The 26,167-nt window shown below is 37.5% G+C and overlaps 2 protein-coding genes across 5 annotated transcripts in view; one reads left to right on the forward strand and one right to left on the reverse strand.

Annotated features, from left to right (window-relative positions):
• The window catches only part of APAF1 (apoptotic peptidase activating factor 1), a 93,911-nt gene extending 93,577 nt beyond the window's left edge, over positions 1-334 (reverse strand). For all 3 annotated transcript variants that reach the window (XM_077772247.1, XM_077772248.1, XM_077772249.1), the window contains exon 1: positions 220-334. The gene's annotated coding sequence lies outside the window, so the exon portion shown is untranslated. The remainder of the gene's footprint in view (positions 1-219) is intronic.
• An 11-nt stretch (positions 335-345) lies between these two features.
• Positions 346-21,794, forward strand: IKBIP (IKBKB interacting protein). Of its 2 annotated transcripts, none has more exons than XM_077772251.1 (3): positions 346-718; positions 7,898-8,015; positions 12,610-16,221. In XM_077772251.1, the coding sequence occupies exons 1-3, from the start codon at positions 543-545 to the stop codon at positions 13,444-13,446; spliced, it is 1,131 nt and encodes a 376-aa protein (XP_077628377.1). In that variant the 5' UTR covers positions 346-542; the 3' UTR covers positions 13,447-16,221. The 2 variants fall into 2 exon arrangements, with proteins under 2 accessions (XP_077628377.1, XP_077628376.1); XM_077772250.1 differs by lacking the exon at positions 12,610-16,221 and adding an exon at positions 20,520-21,794 and having other exon boundaries at positions 410-718.
• Positions 21,795-26,167: the final 4,373 nt, after the last annotated feature.

Here is a 26,167-nt window from a genome sequence, read left to right on the forward strand (position 1 = left end):
GAGAGGTAGACGTCACCCCCGCCCGGGGCGCCAAGCTGAGCCCGAGTCTGAGGGCCGCCCTCTGGGTAGACCTCACCCCAGACACAAAGGGAGGAGGGCCACTCGGGCTGTCGTTCTTTCCCTTCGGCGGCAGCTGCACCTCGGCGGGAGCCTGGCGCCCCTCTGGACGCCGCCGCGGCTTCAAGTCCTCGCGGGTCTCTGGTGGCCCAAACTCCTCACCTTCCGCTCCCTCGCCCCTTCACGCCAGAAATAAAGCATCAGCGTCCACTCGATATCTCCTACTCTTCGCCGCGGAACCGCCGAGCAGTCAAAACCCGCTCGGCCCGCCCAGCCCGGACAGAGNTAGGGTACCAAGGTGCCTCAGCTGGAGGAACTAGAGGGTGGGAGGCTGAGGGACGCTGTGAAACAGAACTGCCGGGAGAGGAGGGGGCAGGTTTCTGGGCGGCGCTAAGTCCAGGAGCGGGCGCGGTCACCGCTGAGGCGTCCCCCTCACCCAGGGTGAAGAAGCTCCCCTGGATTTGTTGTCCTCAGGACCTCCAGACATGTCCGAGGTGAAGAGCCGGAAGAAGTCGGGACCCAAGGGAGCCCCCTCGGAGCCCGGGAGGAGGAGTGAGGGCGGAAAGACCCCCGAGGCCCGGGGCGGTGGAGGCGGGAGCTGGGCGGACCCCCGGACCGGCATGACCCTGCTGTCGCTGGGAACGTGCCTGGGCCTGGCCTGGTAAGTGGACGCGAGGCCGCCCGGGCCCTGGGTCCGGCCTCGCGCGGTCGCCCCGCTCTCCTCGGGGCGCGGCGCGGATCCGCATCCCGCTGACCTCCAACCCCAGACCGGCGGCTTCGGTTNAAAAAAAAGACAGTCCAACTTTTTTTTTTCTTCTTCTCTCTCGTTTCTTCCATCTCATTTTTCCTTTGTATTAGTAGTGTGCCCGGATCACTCAACTGGAGTTGAGACTAAAATCTGGGAACGAGTCGGCCATTTCTTAAGAGATGCGGATTTGGCCAAACTTTATTAAGCGCCTGCTACACGTCGGAAGCTTTGCGTTTGTGTAACTCACCATTTCCTGTCCGCTGTGTATTTATTTGTCTGGGACGCCGTTGCCCCACCTTCACCTCATAAATGCCTATTGACAGGGTTTGCAATCATTAAAGAAGTCATTATGATCTCACGGCAACAAGCGGTTAATGATAACTAACGAGAGTTTGGAGCATTTCTCATGTGATTATTGTTAATGCGTTACCAATTAACTCCATGTCATTACCTAAGTTATGAACTTAAGGTGTATTCCTGAGTTCCAGATTGAATTTTTGTACCGTGAAATGACGGAAGTGTCGCTCTGGTGTTCACCGAAAACTGAACATCTATGGTTTTTAAACCAAGCAAATAGTCACATATTGTTGTCATAGGAAAGATGTATAGAAAGAATCATAAAACCAACTCATTAATTGTATTTTCCCCAATCATTTTATTTAGGAATAACCTATTTCATCTTAATAACAACACTGTTGCTTTAAATTAAAATTTCCCGGGGCGCCTGGGTGACTTAGTCGGTTAAGCGTCTGACTTTCGCTCAGGTCATGATCTCGCGGTTCTTGGGTTCGAGCCCCGCGTTGGGCCCTGTGCTGACTGCCAGCTCAGAGCCTGGAGCCTGTTTCAGTCTGTGACTCCCTCTCTCTCTGACCCTCCCCTGCTCACGCTGTCTCTCTCTCTCTCCTAGAAATAAATAAAACATTTTTTAAAAAATTAAAATTTCCCTCCACTTTTAACCGATTTTTAAAGTATTTAGAAGATATTCATTTTCAAGAGTAATAGAATTCCAGAAGGGACTCTGGATGTCTTTTAGGCCGTTTTTGCTGGTAGTAAATTTTGAATTGTACTCTACTGGTGACTGAGTGGAAGTCAATAAAAGATTTGTTACAATAAAGTGAATGTTATTAAATGTTCTCTTCAAAAAAAAAGACATTGTTCATCTTAGCAATATGGTATTTTGTTTATGTAATATTTTTATTTTGATTTTAAAGAATATACTTGCTCTTGTAAATAAACTGCTCTTATGTCTTAAAATGCATGACTTTTGAGAGGCCTAGGTGGCTCAGTCGGTTAAGCATTAGACTTCAGCTCAGGTCCTGATCTCACAGTCCGTGGGTTCTAGCCTGCAGCTCCGAGCCTGGAGCCTGCTTCCAATTCTGTGTCTCCTTTCCTCTCTGCTTCTCCCCTACTCACACACTCTCTCTCTCTCTTTTTCAAAAACAATAAACATTTTAAAAAATAGTCTTTAATAGAAATAAAATGCATGACTTTCTTTAGGTAAGTAAGAACCCTTTTTTACTCCGAAATTTATTCAGTAATAGGCTAAAAGATACAGACCTTTCTTGACTTAAGATGGGATTACTTCCCAGTAAGCTCATCATAAGCTGAAACTATCATAATACGAAAGTGCATTTAATACACCTCACCTACTGAGCATTATAGTTTAGCCTAGCCTGCCTTAAATGTGTTCGGAACACTTAACATTAGCAGACACTTGAGCAAAATCATCTAACAAGCCTATTTTATAAGGAAATACTCAATATCTTATATAACTTACTGAATACTGACAGTGAAAAAACAGAATAGTTGTATGGGTACAGAATGGTTGTATGTGAATCAGTTGTATACTCTCTTGGTCATATGGCAGACAGGGAGCTCCTGCTGCCAATGCCTAGCATCAGGAGAGAGGATTCTACCAAGTAGAGAATTAGGATCACATTGCTAGCCCAGGAAAAGGTCAAAATTCAAAGTACAGTTCCTATTGAATGCATATCACTTCCATATCATCATAAAGTCAACGAAATTTAAGTCAAACTGTTTTAAGTTGAGGATCATTTGTACATGTTGCTTCTCTCGAACCTGTTAAAATTGGTTTTAGTTACTGAATTTATTCTCATTAATTATCCAATGACTCATATGAGATAAATTACATCATAAAATGCTTAGCTTTTCAATAATTTAGTTAATGTTCTGGGAAAACACTGACAAATCTATAAGGGAAAAGTTGAAAGGTAGACACTTCAGTGCAGGAATTTCCTGTTCATGGTTACAATAAAGACACAAGTTACATTCAAAATTTTCACTAGCCTCATTTTTCATCTTTTTTACGTTTTGTTAGTGAAGTTTTATCTGAAAGAGAGGCTTATGCTTTAAATGCCTTGATGTTTAAAAATGGAATATGGTTACTGTTTTCCTGAATGTTCAGTATTGTGCCTGAAAATGAAGCTGTAGTATGATATACAGGGCTAAATGGATACTAACCTTAGTGGCCCTGGAACTCCCTTTCTTGCAGAAGGTCCATAATAATAGCTTCCTTTGTTATTTGCCCCTTTTTCATTATTAAATGGAAACAAAGCCAGAAAAACCCTGTAAGTCCTTAATCAGCTATCTGCCACCATCTAAGATTACTAAAGGAACTATGTAGAGTCAACACCCTAAGGAAATGAATACTTTTTAGTGCTACAAGGCCCTGAATCTGTATGAGTTTTCTGTAGACTGCAATGGATGATGAAGGAGTTGAAGAATCCTTTTGTAAGGCCAACACTATCCAAGTAACCTGGGTCCCTTTCTTCTATATCTTTTCCTATATGGTAACGAGAAGAGGCCCAAAAACAGAGTAAGAGTGTTCTTTTCTTCCTGTAAGTGGTCTAATCCATCCATTCCATCTTTCATTTACTGTAAAGCCAACCCTGGTTTCAATGGTGAGCAGGTGTGGGACTTCCGTCGAGTGTAAGCAGTAGAGAAAGCTGATCCTTTATACCACTACAGGCTTGTCACAGGGATGAAAAGCAGCTGCACAAAGCAGTCTGAAAGAAAGGGCCAACATAGAACAGCTGATGCGTAGTGTCCTAACTGCATAAATTTGAACCATTTTAATCTCTACAACAATCCTATGAAGTATTATTTCCACTTCACAGATGAGGAAACTATAACAGATAAATAACTTGCCCAAGATGATTATACAGCTAGTAAATGGCAGAACCAAAGTAGCTCAGCTCCATACTTTTTTTTTTTTTGAGAGAGAGAGCATGTGTGACCGGGGGAGGGGCAGAGGAAAGAGAAACCCAAGCAGGCTCTGCGGAGCCTGATGTGGGGTTTGAACTCATGAGTTGTGAGATCATGACCTGATCCCCAAATGTTGGACAACCAACTGAGCCACTGAGCCAGCTAGGTACCCCTCAGCTCCATACTCTTAACCAGTGTGATATGCTGCCTCCTTTTGATACTAATCCTTAAGAAGAGGCCAAGACCCTAGAAATAAAAGTCCCTACTCCAGAACTATGTATAGTCCTTTTCTAACTAGAAGCTATAGCCCTTAGTAGACCCTGTCTGTCTCATCTAACTGAGGGCGACTGGGAATAAGGGGGCCTTGAGCTTCTGTTAGAATATGCCTCTGACTTGTAGAAAGGAAACAAAGCCCTTTGGATGCTACTCTGGATACCAGTTTCAAAAAGTTAGTTTTTCAGGATTGAAGCTGCTTTCTGTCAGCAATGACTTCTAGAAAGTCATTCTTCTCCTTAATGTTAAATGAGTTAATATTTATAAATCATTTTAAATTTTTAAATTTTTAAATTTATTTTTCAGAGAGAGAGAGAGACAGAGTGCAAGTTGGGGAGGGGCAGACAGAGAGGGAGACACAGAATCTGAAGCAGGCTTCAGGCTCTGAGCTGTCAACACAGAGCCGGATGCATGGCTCAAACTCACCAACCGTGAAATTGTGACCTGAGCCGAAGTCGGATGCTTAACCGACTGAACCACCCTGGCACCCCTATAAATCATTTTAGAATAGGGCCTGGTACATCAAAGTGAAAAATAAAATAAATGTATTTTAACTCAGCACCATACAAACCACTTTTCACTTTTTTCATTACTAGCACAAAGTCAACTTTATGCTTGTTTTTTTATATACATTATTATTCATATGTAGCAATGGTGAGTCTTTGTTTTAATCTGTTGAAAAGCTAACCGTGAAAAAAAACTGCAAATTATCATCAGAGATGATATTTGCACTAACATGATATAGTTTTCTTCAAGGTTTTGCTTAATATTTGAATTTTAAAGAGAACTCCAGAAATAGGCAGCATGAGAAGTTTTAATAAAATGAAAACTGTTACGATATGTTATAGTAGTGGATCAACCTTCACAAAAGTCTCTTATAATAACGATTTTATTCTGAATAAACACATGGATCTAGGATAAATTCCTGCAGTAACAGTGGAGCAATGGATGATAATACCAATCTCTGAAATTAGACTTAATTCTTTAGGGTGTTCTCCATCCTCGGTTTCTTTGTCTGATGATCTCAGATAAGCCTATACTCTGAACAGAATCTCTTAAAATCCAAGAATAAAACAGCCAATATAAAAAAGTCTATACATTCATCTTTGAAAATTAGAATAATAGCATTTTCTAATAGCCAGAAATGTTTTTTTTTTAAATGTTTTATTTATTTCTAGGAAAGAGAGAGAGAGAGACAGCGTGAGCAGGGGAGGGTCAGAGAGAGAGGGAGTGACAGACTCTGAAACAGGCTCCAGGCTCTGAGCTGGCAGTCAGCACAGAGCCCGACGCGGGGCTCGAACCCACGAACCGCGAGATCATGACCTAAGCGAAAGTCGGACGCTTAACCGACTAAGCCACCCAGGCACCCCCAGAAATGTTATTTAAAAGTCATAGTAGGGGGCTGCGTAAGCAGCTTCAGCTCAGGTCATCTCATGGTTTGTGAGTTAGAGCCCTGCATCAGGCTTTCTGCTGTCCGAGTCTGCTTTGGATCCTCTGCCCCCTTCTCTCTGCCCCTCCTCCCAAAATAAACATTTTAATAAATAAATTAATTAATATATTAAGGACACTTGGATGGCTCAGTTGGTTGAGCGACCTGCTCTTGATTTCAGCTTTGGTCAGGATATCGTTTCATGCGTTCCAGCCCTGTGTCAGGCTCTGCACTGACAGCATGGAGCCTGCTTGGGATTCTTCCTCTCTGCCCCTCCCCTGCTCATGCTCTCTCTCTGTCTCTCTCAAGATAAATAAAAACTTTTAAAAAATAAAAATAAAAGTCATATTAGCACATAGGAGAAAAGTCAATCTATGTTAATTATGTAACCCAGGCTTACTCAACTCACTGTTATAGGACAGAGATTAGCCATCATCAAAAGAAACTTATTTCATCCAATATTGTAAACATTTGTTCAAAAAGCAAAAAGTCCATTTTAGTTTTGGACAGTTTTATAGCAAGTTAGCCTAATAATGACATTTATGAGTTTGAAACATCACCTTAGCAATGATACACAAACCTCTGAAGTCTTTCACTTTTCCTTTGAGTTTTGGGATCTTTAAATGTTTATCTTCCAATGGAAGTCAATGTCATAAAGCACTATCAATTAGTGGTTCTCAGCTTTATTGAATACTCAGATAATCTGGGGAGCTTTGAAGATTTCTGATATCCAAGTCACATCCTAGACCACATAAGTCAGAATTTCTGTGGGTGGGATCCAGGCATGAGACTTTTTAAAAGCAGACAAGTGATTCCAATAAGTAGCAAAGCTTTTGAACCACTGGTCTATGTACTATGATTTAAGCACTCTTTTCATATGGTTCTGCTCCACTGCTTTTTGATGACTCAATAAATAACACAAAGAATTTTAACTGCTGCTTTTTCAGAGCCCACAGAATTGAATCAAAGTAAATGAACCAAAATGGTATTAGACCCAAAGCATTTATTTTGTCTTTGCTTATTTCAAGTCCTATACAAACAAAATTCTATTTATTGTTTTAAGATCTGGATAACTTCTTTATACTTCTACCCTTTGCTATTTACCAGATGAAGAAAACAAACCAATTTTAAAATGGCACCTAAAATACACCTATACAAAAAATAAAGGACACCTATATGACTCGTCCTGTTGAGTATAACTAATTGTAGAGATTATACACCCTGTGTTGTGTTCTGTCACCACTTTGACAATGACTCCTGTTTTCATATTTTTGACTATTGTTATTTTGCAACTTCTAATCATCATCTCTCTGTCCTATTCCAGTTTTTTTTTCTTTTTTACATTTTAATTTAAAAATACCTTTTTTATAGAGGTGTCTGGGTGGCTCAGTCTGTTAAGCGTCCAACTTTGGCTCAGGTCATGATCTCATAGTACATGAGTTCGAGCCCTGCATCAGGCTCTTTGCTGACAGCTCAGAGCCTGGAGCCTGCTTTGGATTCTGCGTCTGCCTCTCTCTCTGCCCCTCCCCTGCTTACACTGTGTCTCCTTCTCTCTAAAAATTAAATAAACATTAAAAAATTTTAGTACTTTTTTTATATAGGTAACTCTTCTACATTCTGTATGAAAATACTTATTTTCTAGATATTACCCAAATATGGTCTTGAGAAAAATAGTAGAGATCCCATATCATGTTCTAGATAATTTCATCGTTTCTTCCTCCAAAATATTTCTTGTGCATACAACTATCACACCATCTCACTCCTGAACTGGGACTTGAACAGGGATAGTTTTCACTTTCTATTAATTTGTTCAAATAAACTTAACTCTAAGCTTTCACCACTCATACTAGAATTTATGTTGTCCTTACCAGAAGTATAAAATGTTCCTTTAAAATTCAAACTTGGGGGCCTGGGTAGCTCAGTCAGTTAAGCATATGACTCTTAATTTCAGCTTAAATCATGATCTCAGCGTTCATAGGATTAAGCCCCAAGTCAGGCTCTGTGCTAACAGCACGGAGCCTACTTGAGTTTCTCTCTCACCCTCTCTCTATCTGCTCTTCTCCCACTTATGCACTCACTCTCTCAAAATAAATAAACTTTTTTTAAAAAAATTCTAACTTAAATGGATATGAATTAGAAGTTAATGAATTTTTATTCTTTTCCAGGTTTGTATTTCAGCAGTCAGAAAAGTTTGCAAAGGTGGAAAGCCAATACCAGTTACTGAAAATAGAAACCAACAAGTTCCAAGGACTTCAAAGTAAAATCAGTTTAATTTCAGAAAAGGTAATTATTAATTGGCTTATTTGGGAATATTTTCCCATTTTTCTTCCTTACTATTACCCTTCTTCTCCAGTTCATAACTTCCTTTTTCCTGCCTTTAAACCATTACTGTCTTAACTCTCACTGGTTTTCCTTTATCTTTATATTCTCCCCTCCAATCGAATTTAGACTCAGATTATTCTGAAAGGAAACGTTTTTTTTTAAATATATCAATGTTACTGTTTAAAAAGACCAATATTCTCATATTAATATGACTCCAACTTTCTATCTAAATATTAAGTGTCTAGAGCACTGAAAATATAATTGTTCTTTAGGTACAAAATTAGAATAAGAATGGCACTTTTTGGGCAAAAATCCATCCATTATTTTTTCCTTACTTTCCAGCTGGTAAATTTATATACACCTGCGTATAAGAATGACTAATATAAAAATAAATATTGATTTTGTAGCCAAATGAAAATTACAATCCATGTGTCTGGTGTGTTTCTTGAAGCTGCAAATGCAGATGCATTATTACTGGAATTCTTAGAAATGTGAGACAGATAAAAAAATTTTAACTACCATGCTTCCCAGGAGGGGTCAGCTGCAATCAATAAAGTATCGTGCAGGACTTGTCTGGCTAACAGAAATCAAGCTATCATTGGGACATTTATTCATTCACTAAACCTTTACTCATGTCGTAAGGTAGAAAAGGACTTGTGCTTGGCACCAAGGTGGGCAAGGTTTTACAAAAACAGACAAATGAAATAGGAGGGTCTGAGTTCCTGCAGCCTCGTGCACAGAATTAGTATTTAATCCTCCAGAAGAAAAAAGCCATGGATGAAAATTTTGCACCTCTGACATATGCCAGGGATTCCATAGTGGGGGGAGCTAAGGGGCCTGAGAAAGAAGCTGCATAGGGCTGCAAGAATGGGTATTTTGACATAGGGCTCAAGTTGGAATCTGGTTGTCCTTGTTGGGGACTATAAAATTATAAATATATATATATATATATAACATATTTATATAAAAAAATTGTAGGAAAAAAATCCCAGGAGATANGAGCATCGTTGAGGCATATTTTTTAAATATCATCATGGGATCCAAGAAATATTCAGACTTTGCAAAGCTCTTCCTCTCCTATTCTTCCCTAGGAGCAGTTCAACAATAGCTGCCTTTTCACAAAGCTGGTCCTAATGGCCGGCATAATCAGTTGGAAGGGAAAACAACTAGATGTGGGCTCTCATCACAGCTGTGTGACTTGGAAAAATCACTTTAACTTTTCTTGGCCTATATTTCATCATTTACTAAATGAGAATAACAAGATTTTTATAAGGATCTGATGTGATATAATTAAAACTTTTTGAAAACTTTAAACAGTAATAAATTTAAGGTATTAAGCCCTTTTTCAAAAAATATGAAAAAACTGTTGGGACATATTGACAGCCCCTAAATGCAAATTATTGTAGCATACTAATCACCATGTATTTTCCAATTAAATCTTGAGACCTTTACTATGGTGAAAAGTTGATCTTGTACTTAGGTCTACTAGGATATATTGCGTCCAGACAGTGATGATCTAAATAGTAAACAGCCTAAATAGGAAATTACCTTAGATGAAGATAAGCTTACCTCTTCAAAATGCTGATACTAAGAAAACAGTGTTACTGATGTACAAATATTTCTCAGAATTGAATTTTAAAGGATCTTGTATTATAGCTACATGTGTACGTTAAAAACAATTTTTTAAAGATTTTATTTTTAAAGTATTTATTTTGGGGTGTTTGGGTAGCCCCAGGCAGTTAAGCTGCCGACTTCAGCTCAGGGCATGATCTCATGGTCGGGGAGTTCGAGCCCCATGTCAGGCTCTGTGCTGACAACTTAGAACCTGGAGCCTGCTTTAGATGCTGTGTGTCTCTCTTTCTCTGCCTTTTCCCCACTTGAATCTGTCTGTCTCTGTCTCTCAAAAATAAATAAACACTAAAAATAATTTTTTTTGAAAAGTTTATTTATTTTGAGAGAGAGAGAGCGTTTGAGCAGGGGAGGGACAGGGAGAGAGGATCCTAAATAGGCTCTGCGCTGACAGTACAGAGTCCAACGTGGGGCTCAAACCCACGAATCGTGGTATCATGACCTGATCCGAAACCAGTTAGAACTCAACCAACTGAGCCACCCAGGCACCCCTAAATATTTAATTTTTAAGTAATGTCTACACCCAATGTGAGACTTGAACTTTTATAACTCCAGGATCAAGAGTTGCATGCTCTTGGGGCATCTGGGTGGCTCAGTCGGTTAAGCGTCCAACTTCAGCTCAGGTCATGATCTCACGGTTTGTGGGCTGGAGCCCCGAATCCGGCTCTGTGCTGACAGCTAGCTCAGAGCCTGGAGCCTGCTTCAGATTCTGTGTCTCCCTCTCTCTCTCTGACCCTCCCCTGCTCACGCTGTGTGTGTGTGTGTCTGTCTGTCTGTCTGTCTTGCTCTCTCAGAAATAAATATATAAATAAATAAATAAATAAGAGTTGCATACTCTATTGACTGAAACAGCCAGGCACCCCTAAAACTAATTTTAAGCAAGGTTTCAGAGTGGTTTTATTATATTAGTCAGTACTGTTATACATTGTTCCTAGCTATTATCTGGGATTGCTTCTGGTCTTGACTGGGGTGGCCCTAGAAGGTTTATGGCCATTCTTCTTCCTAAATGTCAACAAACATGTTTTTTATACCGTAAGATATGAGGGCTACAAAAAGGCATAAGACATGGTCTCTTCCCCAAAGAATTTAGAAGCTTTCATATCTTCACCTGACTAATATCATCAGTCTGTTAAAGAGTCAGATTTCAGAGTGACTTCTAAGGCTTTCCTCATTTCAAACTACCAATCTTTCCTCCTAGCATCCATTCTCCCTGTGCCAATTCTGTCATGACACAAATCATAATCTATTGTGAGTTTTTGTTGTTATTAATTTGCCTCCTTTACTGCTCTTTAGAGCAAACACTGTGTTTTTATCTCTATACCTCTAGTGCCTAATAATGAAACAGGATAATCAAGAAATCTTTTTTTTAAGTTTATTTATTTATTTTCAGAGAGACAGACAGCATGACCTGCGGAGGGGTAGAGAGGGAGAGAGAATCCCAAACACTGTCAGCGCAGCACCCAACATGGGGCTTGAACTCCCTAAACTGTGAGATCATGAGAGCCAAAACTGAGATTGGAAGCTTAACTGACTGAGCTGCCCGGGCACCCCGATAATCAATAAATCTTAATGGGACTCCAGAATGTGATGTAAAAGACCCAAAGTGCTGTCTCCTCTGTCATATTATAAAGTCAGAACTATATTATGTCTTAATTTTCATATCTAGTGTGTAGCACAAGGTCTGGCACAGAGTGAACACTAAAAACTTCCTTAAAATGTGTGCTAAGTGCCAAACAGGTGTCAAATACACAGCACAATAGGTGTATTGGGGTTTGGGCTGTCAGGGCTAGGGCTGTGAAGGAATGCTGCACAGAGGGGCAAAGATCTGGTCTGAGCCTTGAAGGAAAGACAGAACTTAGCTAAGCAACAAGGAGGGAAGAATAGCATATAGAGATAAATTTAGGACTTTATCTTAGAAACATTAGGAAACATTGTGGGTTTTTTAATGTTGTACCATGATGAGCATGACAGTTTTTAAAGGCTTAATTTGGCTCTAGTGTGTAGGATGACTTAAAGAAGTAACTAGAAGCAGACATTAGATAGTACTTCTAGAATATTTTTCTTGACCATGGAAGTCTGGTTTGGGTGCCTCATGTAAGTGCTTTCATAACTCTTCCCCTGGCATAACACATGTAGACTTGGCTTTCTCTTCAATTAAACTAAGCTGCTTAAGGGCAGAACCATGACTTCTACAGTATTATGTCTTTAACACAATGTTGCAAACATTTAATAAGTTAATGATCATTCTAGGCCTTCCTATAGTCTCCAAGGCTTTTATCTATATGTGAGTTTAGACTAAAAGAAGTCCATACCCTGACCCTTCTATAATATGAGGAGATGCCAGAAGCTTTAACACAATATACAGATACTTATTAGCACAGATTACTATTTGATGTGAGTTGTCTCACTAAACATGATTTTTATTCATTTTTGTTATAAGATCTGATTCTAGTACCTTCTCTGTAAGAGGTCAGTCAAGAAGTTTTCAGGCACAAACTCTTCCAGAATCATAGAACTTAAGAAACTTAACAAATTTATTAACTAGGTTACAGTTTCTTAAAAAGGCAAGTAACTATAAAAATGACAAGACTGATCTCCATTAAAGTAAGAAAAGAAGGATGTGTGATACACTTCAAGCTTCTTTGACATTATTTCTCTCTTGATTATCCTTCCATGAAAATGTGCAAATATTTAGGTTTATAAATCCAGCTGTATGCTTTTCTACCATAGTGCTAATCTATTACATTTATTTAAAATATGGTAAAACAACTACTAAGGTAGTTAATGTTTTTGTCATTACGCTTCTCATATAATTAGGTATCTTAGACATATTCAGAATTTGAATGGGGGTGTGATTGTTAAAGTGTGTTTCCCTAATATAAAAGTTATTAAGTAGCCTTGGGAATTTTTTGTGTTATAAATGCAGCTTGAGTCTACTGAAAGTATCCTACAGGAAGCAACATCATCCATGTCCTTGGTGACCCAGTTTGAGCAGGAAGTATCCAGCCTCCAAAGTATCGTGCATGACATTCAAAATAGTGAAGAGTTGCTCACCCAAAAGATGCAAAGCCTTAATGAGAAGTTTCAGAATGTTTCAGATCTCTGGAAAAGAAGCCTAGAAGAAATGAATGTTAATACAGACACTTTCAAATCAGAATCAAAATACATACATTCTCAAGTTACTGTCCAAATTAACTCAGCTGAACAAGAAATAAAATTGCTCACTGAAAGGCTAAAAGATTTGGAAGATAGCACACTAAGAAATATTAGAACAGTAAAAAGACAAGAAGAAGAGGATCTTCTGCGAGTAGAAGAGCAGCTTGGCTCTGATACAAAGGCAGTTGAAAAGTTAGAAGAGGAACAGCATGCTCTCTTTGCCAGAGATGAAGACCTGACTCATAAAATTTCCAGTTATGAACCCAAAGTTGAAGAATGCAAGACACATTTGCCAGCAATTGAAAGTGCTGTTCGCTCTGTTCTCAGGGTATCTCAGGATCTGATAGGGACAGAAAAAAAAGTAGAAGACTTGACTACTCAGATGTTTAACATGGAAGATGATATGCTGAAAGCAGTATCTGAAATAATGGAGATGCAGAAAACCCTTGAAGGAATTCAGTATGATAATAGCATATTAAAGATGCAAAATGAACTGGATGTTCTAAAAGGAAAAGTCCATGATTTTATGGTATATTCAAATATGAGAGAAAAGGGAACTTCAGAAGAATATAATCTAGAAAATGAAGAAATTGATAGTGATTTTTAAATGCACTGCATTTATTCTGATGACGATATTGTTATACATGAACTTATTAGTTCCATGCTTTTGTGTTATTTTAATATGCCTCACTTTATCCTACATTACTGGAAAATAAGTGAGATATTTACACACTTGGATTATCCAAATAAACAAAGCCTACCCTTTTAAGCAACAAAATTTATTTCATATTAGCCTTTTTAAATAGAAATATTTCCAAAATAATTTCTCCACTTTTTTAAAGCAATATACTTAATATTTTTTAATGTTTTTCTAATAATTAATGGGCATTACTATGAATTTCACCTATTATATGGGACCCAAATATATTAACATTGCTAGAAGCTATTGAGAAGTATTTCCCTTCTCACTAAATGACCCTAGTTTGCTGTATTTTCAAATCTTATGTCTATTTCTTAGACCTTTTTTGTCACCAAAAGATGCAACCCATTGGCCCATTGTTAATATCAGGTTGGGTTATAATGTGCCTGCCCTAACCAGTTCTGCATTTCATTTGTAATTTACTGCAGGCCAACATCCAGACCACCAAGTTCATAGGGAATTTGTCTAAAAGCAAAACTAAGATGCCCGAGGGGGAACTTAAGGTGCTTTGCTATGAGTTAATATATGCTCTTTGAAAACGATAGAGCCTGGGAAACAGTTTTACTTTTTATTAAGGTTCTGAAGTGTGTTACAGATACTTGTAAGAATTTTTAAATAAGAGTAAATATGGGGGTGCTTGACTGGCTCAGTCTATAGAGTATGCAACTCTTGATCTCAGGGTCATGAGTTTGAGCCCCATGTTGGGCATAGGGATTACTTTAATTTTTTTTTAATTAAAAAAAGTAAATACGTTTTTATTGAAGGTTTTAACCTATGTATTAAGTGCATTTGCTTTGAAGTATGGACTTTTGGAATATCTTTGTACACCTGGGCTTTTTTTTTTTTTTAAGGGTTCTATCTGTGTTCCAGACTCTCTTGAGTTTGCTAGATACATGATCTCTAGATAACTTATTCTGTCTACAGTAAAAATATACCAATACACCTGTGGCCTATTTTAAAGAGGAAAAGGCAACATAATGAGAAATTATGGTAACTATATGGTAATTAAACATATGTCATTGTTTTTAAAGAGCTCCGAAGCTACCAATTTGTTTTACATAGTGATTTTATTTTATTCTAAATCATATAATGGTTTTAGATAAGGAATAAGATGTGGACAACATACTTAGATGTGACTAAGGGGAGATCTAGTCAGATTTTTCCAATAATGATAATCGGAAATGTTCAGGGTTGGGAGATCACGTAAGACTTTTATTGGTGACTGATGTAGCAAAGTGTCCAAGCTTGGTATTGAAAACTGAGTCAGTTGCATATGGAAGGAAGTACTATTCTTACTTGTGTCTTCTTGCCAATAACCAAGTATAGTCCCAGTTTTACAATGTAATATCAGTGGAATTAAACATTAAGAACTTGAAGGGCACCTGGCTGGCTCACTTGGAAGAGCATGTGACTATTGATCTCAGAATTTTGAGTTTGAGTCCCATGTTCGATGTAGAGATTTTTTTAATAAATTAAAAACTTAAAAAAAAAGAAGTTAAAATGAGTGATCATAGTTATAAAAAATAAACACAAAGAACTTGAAAGCAGCCAATTATAAAAAGTAGTTGTGGTCAGGTAATTTTATTATGTAAATTTGCACATTTTTTGAAAAATCCCAAACAAGTTCTGTTTTGGGTTTAGGAGATCCTATGGTAGACAGCCATGGGTCATAAAGAAAAGCCTGAAAGAATGCTATCATTAGTGGGCATAGCATTAATTTCTGGAATCTTAACATTAAATCCCTTGACTTCTGGATGTCTAAGTTCTTATCTACGTGCACTGACAAAATTGTTTTTGTTTGCTTTTATTTTAATGCTAATAAAATAGATTCTGAACTTCAATAGAACTTTGTTATTTCAACCTCCAACCCAACATGGCAGATGTGATCTCTTGTAGTCTTCAGTTTTATTTATTTGTTTATTTATTTGGCCTATCACCAGATTTGATATATCATTATTAACTTGTATATACCATAGTAGTGGTTACAGAAAATGAATGGAAACAAAGTGGCCACTCTATTCTATAGTGACAGTTACAAGGGAAACAAAAAATGCCTTTCTACAAGTATTTCATGAGAAAACTATTGTGTCATATATGTGCATATTATGTACATGTGTATATGTATATTTTCCTTTACTCAGAGTTTTTCCTATAAAAAACTGTCAGATTTAGATGTATCTGATTTGTCTTCTTCTGTTTCTTCCATTCATTTATATAACACAGATCCTTAAAATTTCAACAACTTCCTTGTGTATCAAATATTACACTGTTAGTCTTCCCTTTAAGAAAGATTACCATATTCTAAAACACATTTTTCTATCTTTGTAATTGATAATAAATTTTATATTAATTTCTGATAGAGAGTACTGGGTCCATTTTTTAAATTTAGTGTAAATAAATCACTTTTATAAAACAAACACCTAATTTTTTTAACATTTGGATGCAAAGTTTAAAAATGTATTTATGGAGTGCCTGAATGGTTCAGTCGGTTAAGCGTCTGACTCTTGGTTTCAGCTCAAGTCATAATCTCATGATTCATGAGTTCAAGCCCTGTATCCAGTTCTACTGACAGTGCAGAGCCTGCTTGGGATTCTCTCTCTCCCTCTCTCTCTCTCTGCCCCTCCCTCATTTGTGTGTTGCTGTCTCTTTCTCTCAAAATAAATAAACAAACTTTAAAAAATCTATAGTATTTCCTTAAATTTTGTCTAATGACTAAAAGCTGTTGACTAAGTGTATTTTTATATTTTATAATGAAAAATTAAAATGTTGATTTATTATCTATGTAGTTTCATAAAAAACTAGTAAGATACAAAGTTAATGCCAATTCACCAATTCACATGGAAAAAACTCATTTCTCTATATACTTCATATTTTCACAGTTGGCAAAACTCTGCAAATTTTCCCAGCATCTTTTTTGTTTTTTTATTTTTTTAGTTCAGTGATGAACTATTAATTTAATACAAATCAAAATGGTCCATCCCAAGTTTCACAGCAAGGGAGGAAAGAACTAGCATTTTGAGCCTATTATGTGTCAAACACTGCTAGGAAGTCTACATTCATCATCGTCAACAGTAACAGCTCTGTGTATTGGGTACCTACCGTGACCATATTATCACTACTTCCTACTACAACTTTGCTAGCCATGACACCCATTTTTAAAATGAGGAAATTGGGGCTTAGCAAGGTTAGGAAACTTGTAGTCACACTGCTAGGTCTGTCCAACTCCAGAGGCTACTGACTTCCCAACTATACAATGCAACCAGCTACTGTTCAATCGGGGAGAAAATCACAAGAAATCTGCTATCAATAGAACCATCTTGGGAGGTCGAAAAACTGTAATTCAGCCAAAGTGTCTGTTCCATGTCGCCATTAAACAAGATTGTAAGTCACCCAAAAATTGTAACTATGACCTAAAATTGTTTGCGCCTTAGGCATAAGAAGAAACTGATAAATGTTTAGACAAGAGTGGGAAAGCGAAGTGGAGAAAGAGCCATAGACCACAATCTTCTAATCTAGGCTCTGCCACTATGTTTTCTTGGGCACTTTATTTGAAGGCTCAGCTTTTTAATTTGTAAAATGAGGGACTTCTATCAAAAAATCTCAAAGACTCCTTCTGGCTTTATGTGGTTTTAAATTTTAGAGATTAATAAAATTTCCAGGTCCTTTAGTTACAGTTCAAAGATCCTTTAGCAAGGTTTTTGGAAAACCAGTTGGACCCAGATCATCCCCTTGAACCATGTTGCTCTACTTGCAGATTAAGACAATATCTAACATTATAGGACAGCATCTAGCTTAGTACCTTGCATATATGATAGGAATTTGGTAAATATTTAAATTACTGGCTGAATCTTTTGAGCTATTGGTAGATTCTCCAACTCTTCTGTCCATTCTAGGCAAATAGTTTAAACAAGCCCTAAGTAATTTTAAAAATAATTTGGTGAAACAATTTCAAGGCAATTCCTACACTGTATTCAGTTAATATTTTAGTAAAGATCAATAGAAGTTCATGATAAATTGCTTTTATAAGCTATCAAGTGAAACAGAGACTTACTAGCAGTTTCTTAATGATCTGATCCTTGTAAAAAGAATAAAGTTCTGGGGCGTCAGGGTGGCTCAGTGGCTTAAGCATTCAATTCTTGATTTTAAATCTCACAGGTTCCTGAGTTCAAGCCCCATGTGGAGCCCCCAGACAGGCTCTTCCCTGACAGGGTAGAGCCTGCTTGGAATTCTCTCTCCCCCACCGACCTCAAAAATAAATAAATAAGCATTTTAAAAAATAAAATAAAAAATAATTTAAAAAATAAAGTAAGCTCTTTCTGAGGAGTGTTAACTGTGTAATGCTGTTAGGCTACATTTACTCTACCAGAATAGATACATTAATAAATAATAACCTAATAATAAAATAGAAGAAATAAGCCATCTACTCCTTTCACCCTTTGGAGTCTCTGTTTCAACAAGTACTCTTGCAAAACCTTTCCCTTAAAAAAGTTTTTACAGTGTTAAAAAAATAATAATACAGTGTTTTTGCAATCACTACTTGATTTCCTTCTGATTTGTAGTTATTCTTTAATAATAACCAATAATAACATTTTTACAGCCTAACTTCTCTACCAAAAAACATTTTGAGCCCCCTCTCCCCACCATTAATTAACATAGCATAAACCTACTCAGGAGAAAATTCCTAAAATATATTTTGAAATCAAACGTAATATGGGCAAGGAGGGGGGATCACTACTATGAGTTCACTATTCTGCTCCATTGCAGCTTATCATTTTTTTTGCAACTATACTGTTACTCCTGTTTTAAACTGCCATAAAAATAATATTCTGAACATACTAAATTTTTACTTTCATTATATAATATCAAGTTAATGTTATCAAAATAATATCAAAAGATTAGCTGAGTATACCAGGCAAATGCAATTTTGTAAAGGTAATTCATAAAATCGAAATACACAATTATTTTGGAAATAAAACTAGACGTCGTTAGATCAAACTGTTTATCTTATTTTGTAAAATTGCTTTTCAGCCTGAATGTCTAATTCCTTTTTTGTTGATTTTAAATAATCTATTTATTGACATTTTCTTTCCCAAACTACAAACTCCTTAAAAGCAGAGACTATTCTTGATCATACTAGCACACACTAGCCCAGTAAACAATGTTGGGTCCAATTAGTTGTTTGGGATTTTCTTAAAAAATATGTTTTTTGGGAGCATCTGGGTGACTCAGTCGGTTAAGCGTCCGACTTTAGCTTAGGTCATGATCTCATGGTTCATGGGTTCGAGCCCCGTGTCAGGCTCTGTGCTGACTGCCAGCTCAGAGCCTGGAGCCTGTTTCAGATTCTGTTTCTCCCTCTCTCTCTGACCCTCCCCTGGTCACACTGTCTCTCTCTCTCTCTCTCTCTCAGAAATAATAAAACATTAAAACAAATTTTTTTAAAAAAAATAAACACCCTACTCTTGATTTCAGTTCAGATCATGATCTTACAATCTTGAGACTGAGACAGCATCAGGCTCCCTGCTAGGTGTGGCGACTGCTTAAGATTCTCTCTCTCTCTCTCTCTCTCTCTCTCTCTCTCTCTGCTCCTCCCCAACTCATGCAGGTGAGCTCATGTGCGTGTGCACGTGCTCCCTCAATAAAATAAAAATAAAATAAAATAAAAAAAAAGAGGAGCTCCCTCTTTCAATGTAATCACATTGTATATCTGTCTTTGGACAAAGACTTTGACAATATATTTTACATATGTCCTTCAATTTCTTTTTCCTCCATAGTTGATCATACAATCAAGTCTTCAGTTAATTTTCTGATTGAAGTTTACTAGTTTCACTGGACAATTCCTATCTGTTTTAATTTTTAGTTTTGTATTATGAGACTATATCTTATAATCCACACTTTAATATTTCCCTTTCCCTCTTAATTTTATTAACTGATGACACAATGTAGTAAAATTTCAAATATTCAAAAACAACAAAATATTCAACTTCTCCAATACTGCTATATAAACACACATACACACACACTCACTCACATGTACACACAAACACAAACCAACAATGAAAATAACAACCTGAAATACTGCCTGGCAGTTATGTGGCTCAAAATGTTCATCAACTAGGGGTAGGATGGTGTGGGGGAAAAAATGTTCATCAACTATATATCCAAGTTAAACCAAAATGACAATTTACAGATATCAGTGTTACAATGGACAGTGGGGAAGGAAGATGGCATGGAAATATACAAAATTTGAGAACCACTTGTATTTGAAATCATAGGATTTTAGAAATTTGGAGATAGTTTTTTTATTCACTGGTTGTTTTGCTTTTTGCATATCTATCCTCTACTAAACTGAGGTCACACCCCAAACTGTACTCATCTTTATGTCCTTCACACTTGGTATGCCTAACATCCTAGGAATTTAAGAATTAGTTAATTGACATATGCATGGATAGATATCGCAGGAAATTATTCATAAAAGTAATACGAGAGGGGCGCCTGGCTGTCTCAGTTGGTAGAGCATTTGACTTGATCTCTGGGTTATAAATTCAAGCCCCATGTTGGGTGTGGAGATTACTTAAAAATAAAATCTTTAAACATAATAGGACAATAAAGAAATGGATATGGAGTCTTGGGCATTGGTCCCTTCATTCTAGCACTTGAAAGAGCTGCAAATTTATGTTTCAAAAATTATGGGGGCGCCTGGATGGCTCATTCAGTTAAGCATCTGACTTCAGTTCAGGTCATGATCTTGCAGTTCGTGAGTTCAAGTCCTGCATTGGACTCTGTGCTGAGCGTGGAGTCTGCTTCGAATTCTGTGTCTCTCTCTCTGTCTCTGCCCATCCTCAGCTCACGCTCTGTCTCTGTCTCTCAAAAATGAATAAATGTTAAAAAAAATAAAATAAATAGCATAGAAAATTCAAGTTGAATTTTAAATATTAAGCTTTTAATCAAGTTAATTACTGTGGTGTTATATTTTCTTATAGTGTCAGAAGTCTGAAGCTATCGTGGAACAGTGGAAGTCTTTTCAAATAATTGCCCATCTAAAGCATCTACAGGAGGAAATTTATGAAGTGAAAACTTGGTCCAACAGGATAACTGAAAAGCAAAATTCACTGAACAACAATTTGACAACTCTTTCTCAAGATGTAACAAAAGTAGACCAAAGTACAACTTCCTTAGCAAAAGATGTTGGTCTCAAGATTACAGCTGTAAAAACAGATATACGACGTATTTCAGGTTTAGTAACTGATGTAACATCATTGACAGATTCTGTGCAAGAATTAGAAAATAAAATAGAAAAAGTAGAAAAAGATACAGTAAGACACATAGGTGATCTTCTTTCAAGTAGCATCGATCGAACAGCAATGCTCCGGAAGACAGCATCTGAAAATTCACAAAAAATTAACTCTGTTAAGAAGATACTTTCAGAGCTAAAAAATGATTTCAACAAGCACACAGATAGGTTTTTAAGCTTAGAAAGTGACAGAGCTAAAGTTATGAAGACTGTGACTTTTGCAAATGATCTAAAACCAAAGGTGTATAATCTAAAGAAGGACTTTTCCCGTTTGGAACCATTGGTAAATGATTTAACACTACGCATTGGAAGATTGGTTACTGACTTACTACAACGAGAGAAAGAAATTGCTTTCTTAAAAGAAAAAATATTTAATTTAACAATAGTCCGAGCTGAGATTAAGGATATGAAAGATGAAATAACACACTTTTCAGATATGGATTAGTTTGAAATTATTTAGATTAAACTGAGATAATGTTTTTAATGACATGACCTCTGTCATGTTATAAAATGACTGATGACTCAGAAATAATGAAATTTTGGAGCAAATATCATTTTGTATTTGATTTGTGAAACTCAATAAAGGAAACCTCATTTAAATGGAGTTGGGAGGCCAGAAGGGGGAGTTCTCATGCCATACCACTCCTTGCAGCCCTTTGCCAAACAGGAAGAAGCCTATACTTAGCTACACCAGCAGGAGGAAGGAACAGTTTCTACCTGAGGCAGCAGCCCAACCAATGAGAGACTGTCACAACTCAATCAATGAGAGGCCACTACATTTCAAACTCCCAATTTACTCCAATGGACTATTTGTTTATAACAACCCCTACCAATGCCCCCACTTCCTCTAAAAAAAAAGCTGTACTCTTTGTTCTCCAGGCTTGCCTATGGTTTTGCCATAGCTTACATGTCCCGAATTGCAATTCTGTTATTCCTGAATAAACCCATTTTGCTGGTGAAATAACTGGCTGTTTTATTTTTAATTTTTTTAATGTTTTCTTTATTTCTAGGAGAGAGAGAGAGAGAGAGACAGCGTGAGCAGGGGAGGGTCAGAGAGAGAGGGAGATACAGACTCTGAAACAGGCTCCAGGCTCTGAGCTGGCAGTCAGCACAGAGCCCGACGCGGGGCTCGAACCCACGAACCGCGAGATCATGACCTAAGGGAAAGTCGGACACTTAACCGACTATGCCACCCAGGCGCCCCCTGGCTGTTTTATTCTTAAGGTTAACAGATTCTATTTTGTACAGTAAAAACAAAATATTTTAAAGGGTTGAGCACTTGATCTTCCAAAACTAACATGCTAATATGTATACTTGCAAATTTATATAGCAAAAACTCTATGCATACCTGACATGCATGTGCACACACACACACACACGTATTCAGACAAGTGGGAAGAAACAGGATCTGTCAAAATACCACTGAGAAATCTAGATGGGACAGAATCTGACCCCTACTTGCCCTCATTGACCATTGACTGCCAAGGAGCATAGTATGTATAGTTGGGGCCCTAACCAGAGAACTGCCTATCGGGATCAGGGCTGTAACATTCATCATCCATTTAGAAGAAGGGAAACTAGAAAGGTCATAGCCAGGGAGCTCCAGGAAAAGAATCATGTAAGCCTTCCTGGGTCTTTCATTGCTTTAAGAAACAGGTAAAGATTACCTAAGATAGAGTAGGAAAGTGGTAGCTAGAGCAGTTTAAGGGAGAGGGCATCATAGATTGCAGGGGCCCTGGCAAGCCTCAGATGGAGACTGCCCCAAAGCAACACAACTCATGTATGGTGATGATGTGACTAGAGCAGCCTAATCAGAGAAGGAAGTTATAACATTTAAAACAGCATTATATAACTCTACTTACATGAAATTCTAGAAAATGCAAACTATAAAGGCAGAAAATAGATCAGTGGTTGCTTAGGGATGGTGAGAGGTACAGATTACAAAGAGGCATGAAGAAATCTTGAAAGGTCAAGAGGATTTATTATCTTATGATGATGGTTTCACAGGTATGTATATATGTCAAAATTCATCAAATTGTATTCTTTAAATATGTTTATTCCACATTATTACACACACACACACACACACACACACACACACACCATTAGTCCCAGTTTCAAATGCCTGGCATGAAAGGTATCCAGATGCATATAACTAGTCAGAGTATGTAGCTAACTAACTACCATGACAAAAAGCCCAAGGCGCGGGGATGAGCCGCTCTAGGGTAAGAATTTATAAACTCTTTGAGGTGACTAGCTCTGTTTGATTCGTGTCTGATTTAATATAGTAGAAACAACAGGAGACTTTAAAATCAGAGCTATCTGGGATCCAATATTGGCTCTATCACTACAGAGTTCTGTGGCTTTATTTTTTTTAATTTTTAAAAAATGTTTTATTTATTTCTGAGAGAGAGAAAGAGAGACAGTGTGAACAGGGGAGGGTCAGAGAGAGAGGGAGACACAGAATCTGAAGCAGGCTCCATGCTCTGAGCTAGCTGTCAGCACAGAGCCCGACACAGGGCTCAAACCCACAAACCGTGAGATCATGACCTGAGCCGAAGTCGGAGGCTTAACCAAGTGAGCCACCCAGGTGCCCCCAGAGTTCTGTGGCTTTAAACAAATTTAGTGTATATGAACTTTAATTTCTTCATCTGTAAGTAAAGACAACAGTTTCTGCCTCACAAGACTGCTGTGAATATTATCATTAACATATCTTTTTAAAAAAGATGTTATTCCTTTATTTTATTTTGAGAGGGAGAGATAAAAACATACAGAGGAGGGGGAGAGGGAGAAAGAGAACCCCAAGCAGGCTCCACACTCAGCACAGAGCCTCATGCAGGGCTCGATCCCATGACATGACTCCAAGATCATGACCTGAGCCGATTATCAAAAGTCATATGCTTAATCAACTGAGCCACGCAAGAAGCCCCACCATTAATATATCTAAAGCACCTGACACATCTAATAAAGGGCAAAGCCATTAACCAATACAACAAAAGTTATATGGTATGGAACTATTTTTTTGTAAATAGCTCTACACCCCACAGGGTATCACAATAGTACATCCTAATGCAGTATAATACATATAATTTGCAAAATATATGTTGACTGTTTCAGTAAGGCTTCCTGTCAACAGTAGGGTACTACTAGTTAAGTTTCGGGGAAGTCAAAGTTGTATATGGGTTTTGCCAGTGTGTGTGTAGTGGGTGGGAGGCTGGACATCAGCATCCCTAATCCCCACACCCTGAGTTGTTCAATGGTCAACTGTATATAATTTTTTATGCTAAAGAAACAGTATGCAATTCCTAATTTAGCAGCAAGACTGCTATGCACCATGAACATTTTGGACATTTTTTCTATCCCAAAAATGGTATCACAGAAATGTTAAACTCATTTTTTTGTTCTTTTAATTTTCAAAAATTTATTTAAATCCAAGTAAGTTAATACAGTGTAATAGTGATTTCAGAATTTAGTGATTCATCATTTACATATTAACACCCAGTGCTCATCCCAAGTGCTCTCCTCAATGCCCATCACCCATTTAGCCTGTCCCTCCACCCAACACCCCTACAACAACCATTTATTCTCTGTATTTAAGAGCCTCTGGTTTGCCTCCCTCTCTTTTTATCTTGTTTTTCCTTCCCTCCCCCAATGTTCATTTGTTTAATTCCATGAGTGAAATCATGTATTTATCTTTCTCTGACTTATTTCACTTAGTATATAACATCCACATTGTTATACTAACAATACTAACAATGTTATCCACATTGTTCCATCCACATTGTTGCAATGGCAAGATTTCATTCTTTTTGATCTTCAAGTAATATTCCATTGTATACATATACATCTTCTTTATCCATTCATCGGTTGATAGACATCTTGGCTCTTTCCATAATTTGTCTATTGTTGATAGTGCTGCTATACATATCAGGGTGCATGTGCCCCTTTGAATCAGCATTTTTTTATTTTCTGGATAAATACCCAGTAGTACAATTGCTGGATCATAAAATTTTTTAATTTTTTGAAGAACCTCCATACTGTTTTCCAGAGTGACTGGCACCAGTTTGCATCCCCATCAGCAGTGCAAAAGTGTTCCCCTTTCTCCACGTCCTAGCCAACACCTATTGTGGCCTGAGTTGTTAATTTTAGCCATTCTGACAGGCATGACATGGTACCTCATTGTAGTTTTGATTTGTATTTCCCTGATGATGAGTAATGTTGAGCATCTTTTCATGTGTTAGCCACCTGGATGTCTTCTTTGGAAAAGCATCCATGTCTTTTGCCCATTTATTCGCTGGGTTATTTGGTTTTTGCATGTTGAGACTTTGATAATTTCTTTATCAATTTTGGGTATTTTACTTTTTATCAGATGTCATTTGCAAATATCTTCTCCCATTCTGTCATTTGCATTTTAGTTTTGTTGATTGTTTCCTTCACTGTGCAGAAACTTTGTATATTGATGAGGTCCCAATAGTTCATTTTTGCTTTTGTTTCCCTTGTTTCCGGAGACACGTCTAGTAAGAAGGTGCTGCGGGTGAGGTCGAAGAGGTTGTTTTTTTCTCCACTAGGATTTTGATGGTTTCCTGACTTACATTTAGGTCTCCCATTCATTTTAAGTTCATTTTGTGTATGGTATAAGTGGTCCAGTTTTCCCAATACCATTTGCTGAAGAGGCTTTATGCCATTGCAGTCTTTCCGGTTTTGTAAAAGATTAGATGGCCATACATCTGTGGGCCCATTTCTGGATTCTCTATTGTTCCATTGATCTGTGTGTCTGGTTTTGTGCCAGTACCATACCATCGTGATGATTACAGCTTTGTAATACAGCTTGAAGTCTGGAATTATGATGCCTCCAGCTTTGGTTTTCTTTTTTAACATTTGGGGTCTTTTCTGGCTCCGTACAGATTTTAGAACTGTTTGTTCTAGCTTTGTGAAACCTGCTGGTGTTATTTTGATAGAGACTACTAAACTTCTTTTAAAACATGGTGAAAACGTTTCAGGATTTCACACAAAGATTTGATTCAGCTGTTACTTCTGTTCAATTTTTTTGTGTCATAAGGTATTCATAATTTAGCAAAAATCAAGTCTTCTCAGTTTTAAATGCTTTTAAAGACAATTTTAATCATGTTTGACTCTCCTGGAAACTACTAGCCAATCTTATCTTGTCCTAGCATTACAACATAATTCAACTAAACTAATCACATACACTTATTCCACTGGGTTCTGCTTTATGGAGTTGAGATTTTCTTAAACCAAATGTGAAAAAACAATGCTATTAAAATGTCATTATATTCTTTAATTTCAGTACGAATAAATTGTAAAATGTATAATGAGAAT

This window comes from Crocuta crocuta, unplaced genomic scaffold (assembly GCF_008692635.1).
Source record: "Crocuta crocuta isolate KB4526 unplaced genomic scaffold, BGI_CrCroc_1.0 scaffold216, whole genome shotgun sequence".
Lineage (NCBI taxonomy): Eukaryota > Metazoa > Chordata > Mammalia > Carnivora > Hyaenidae > Crocuta > Crocuta crocuta.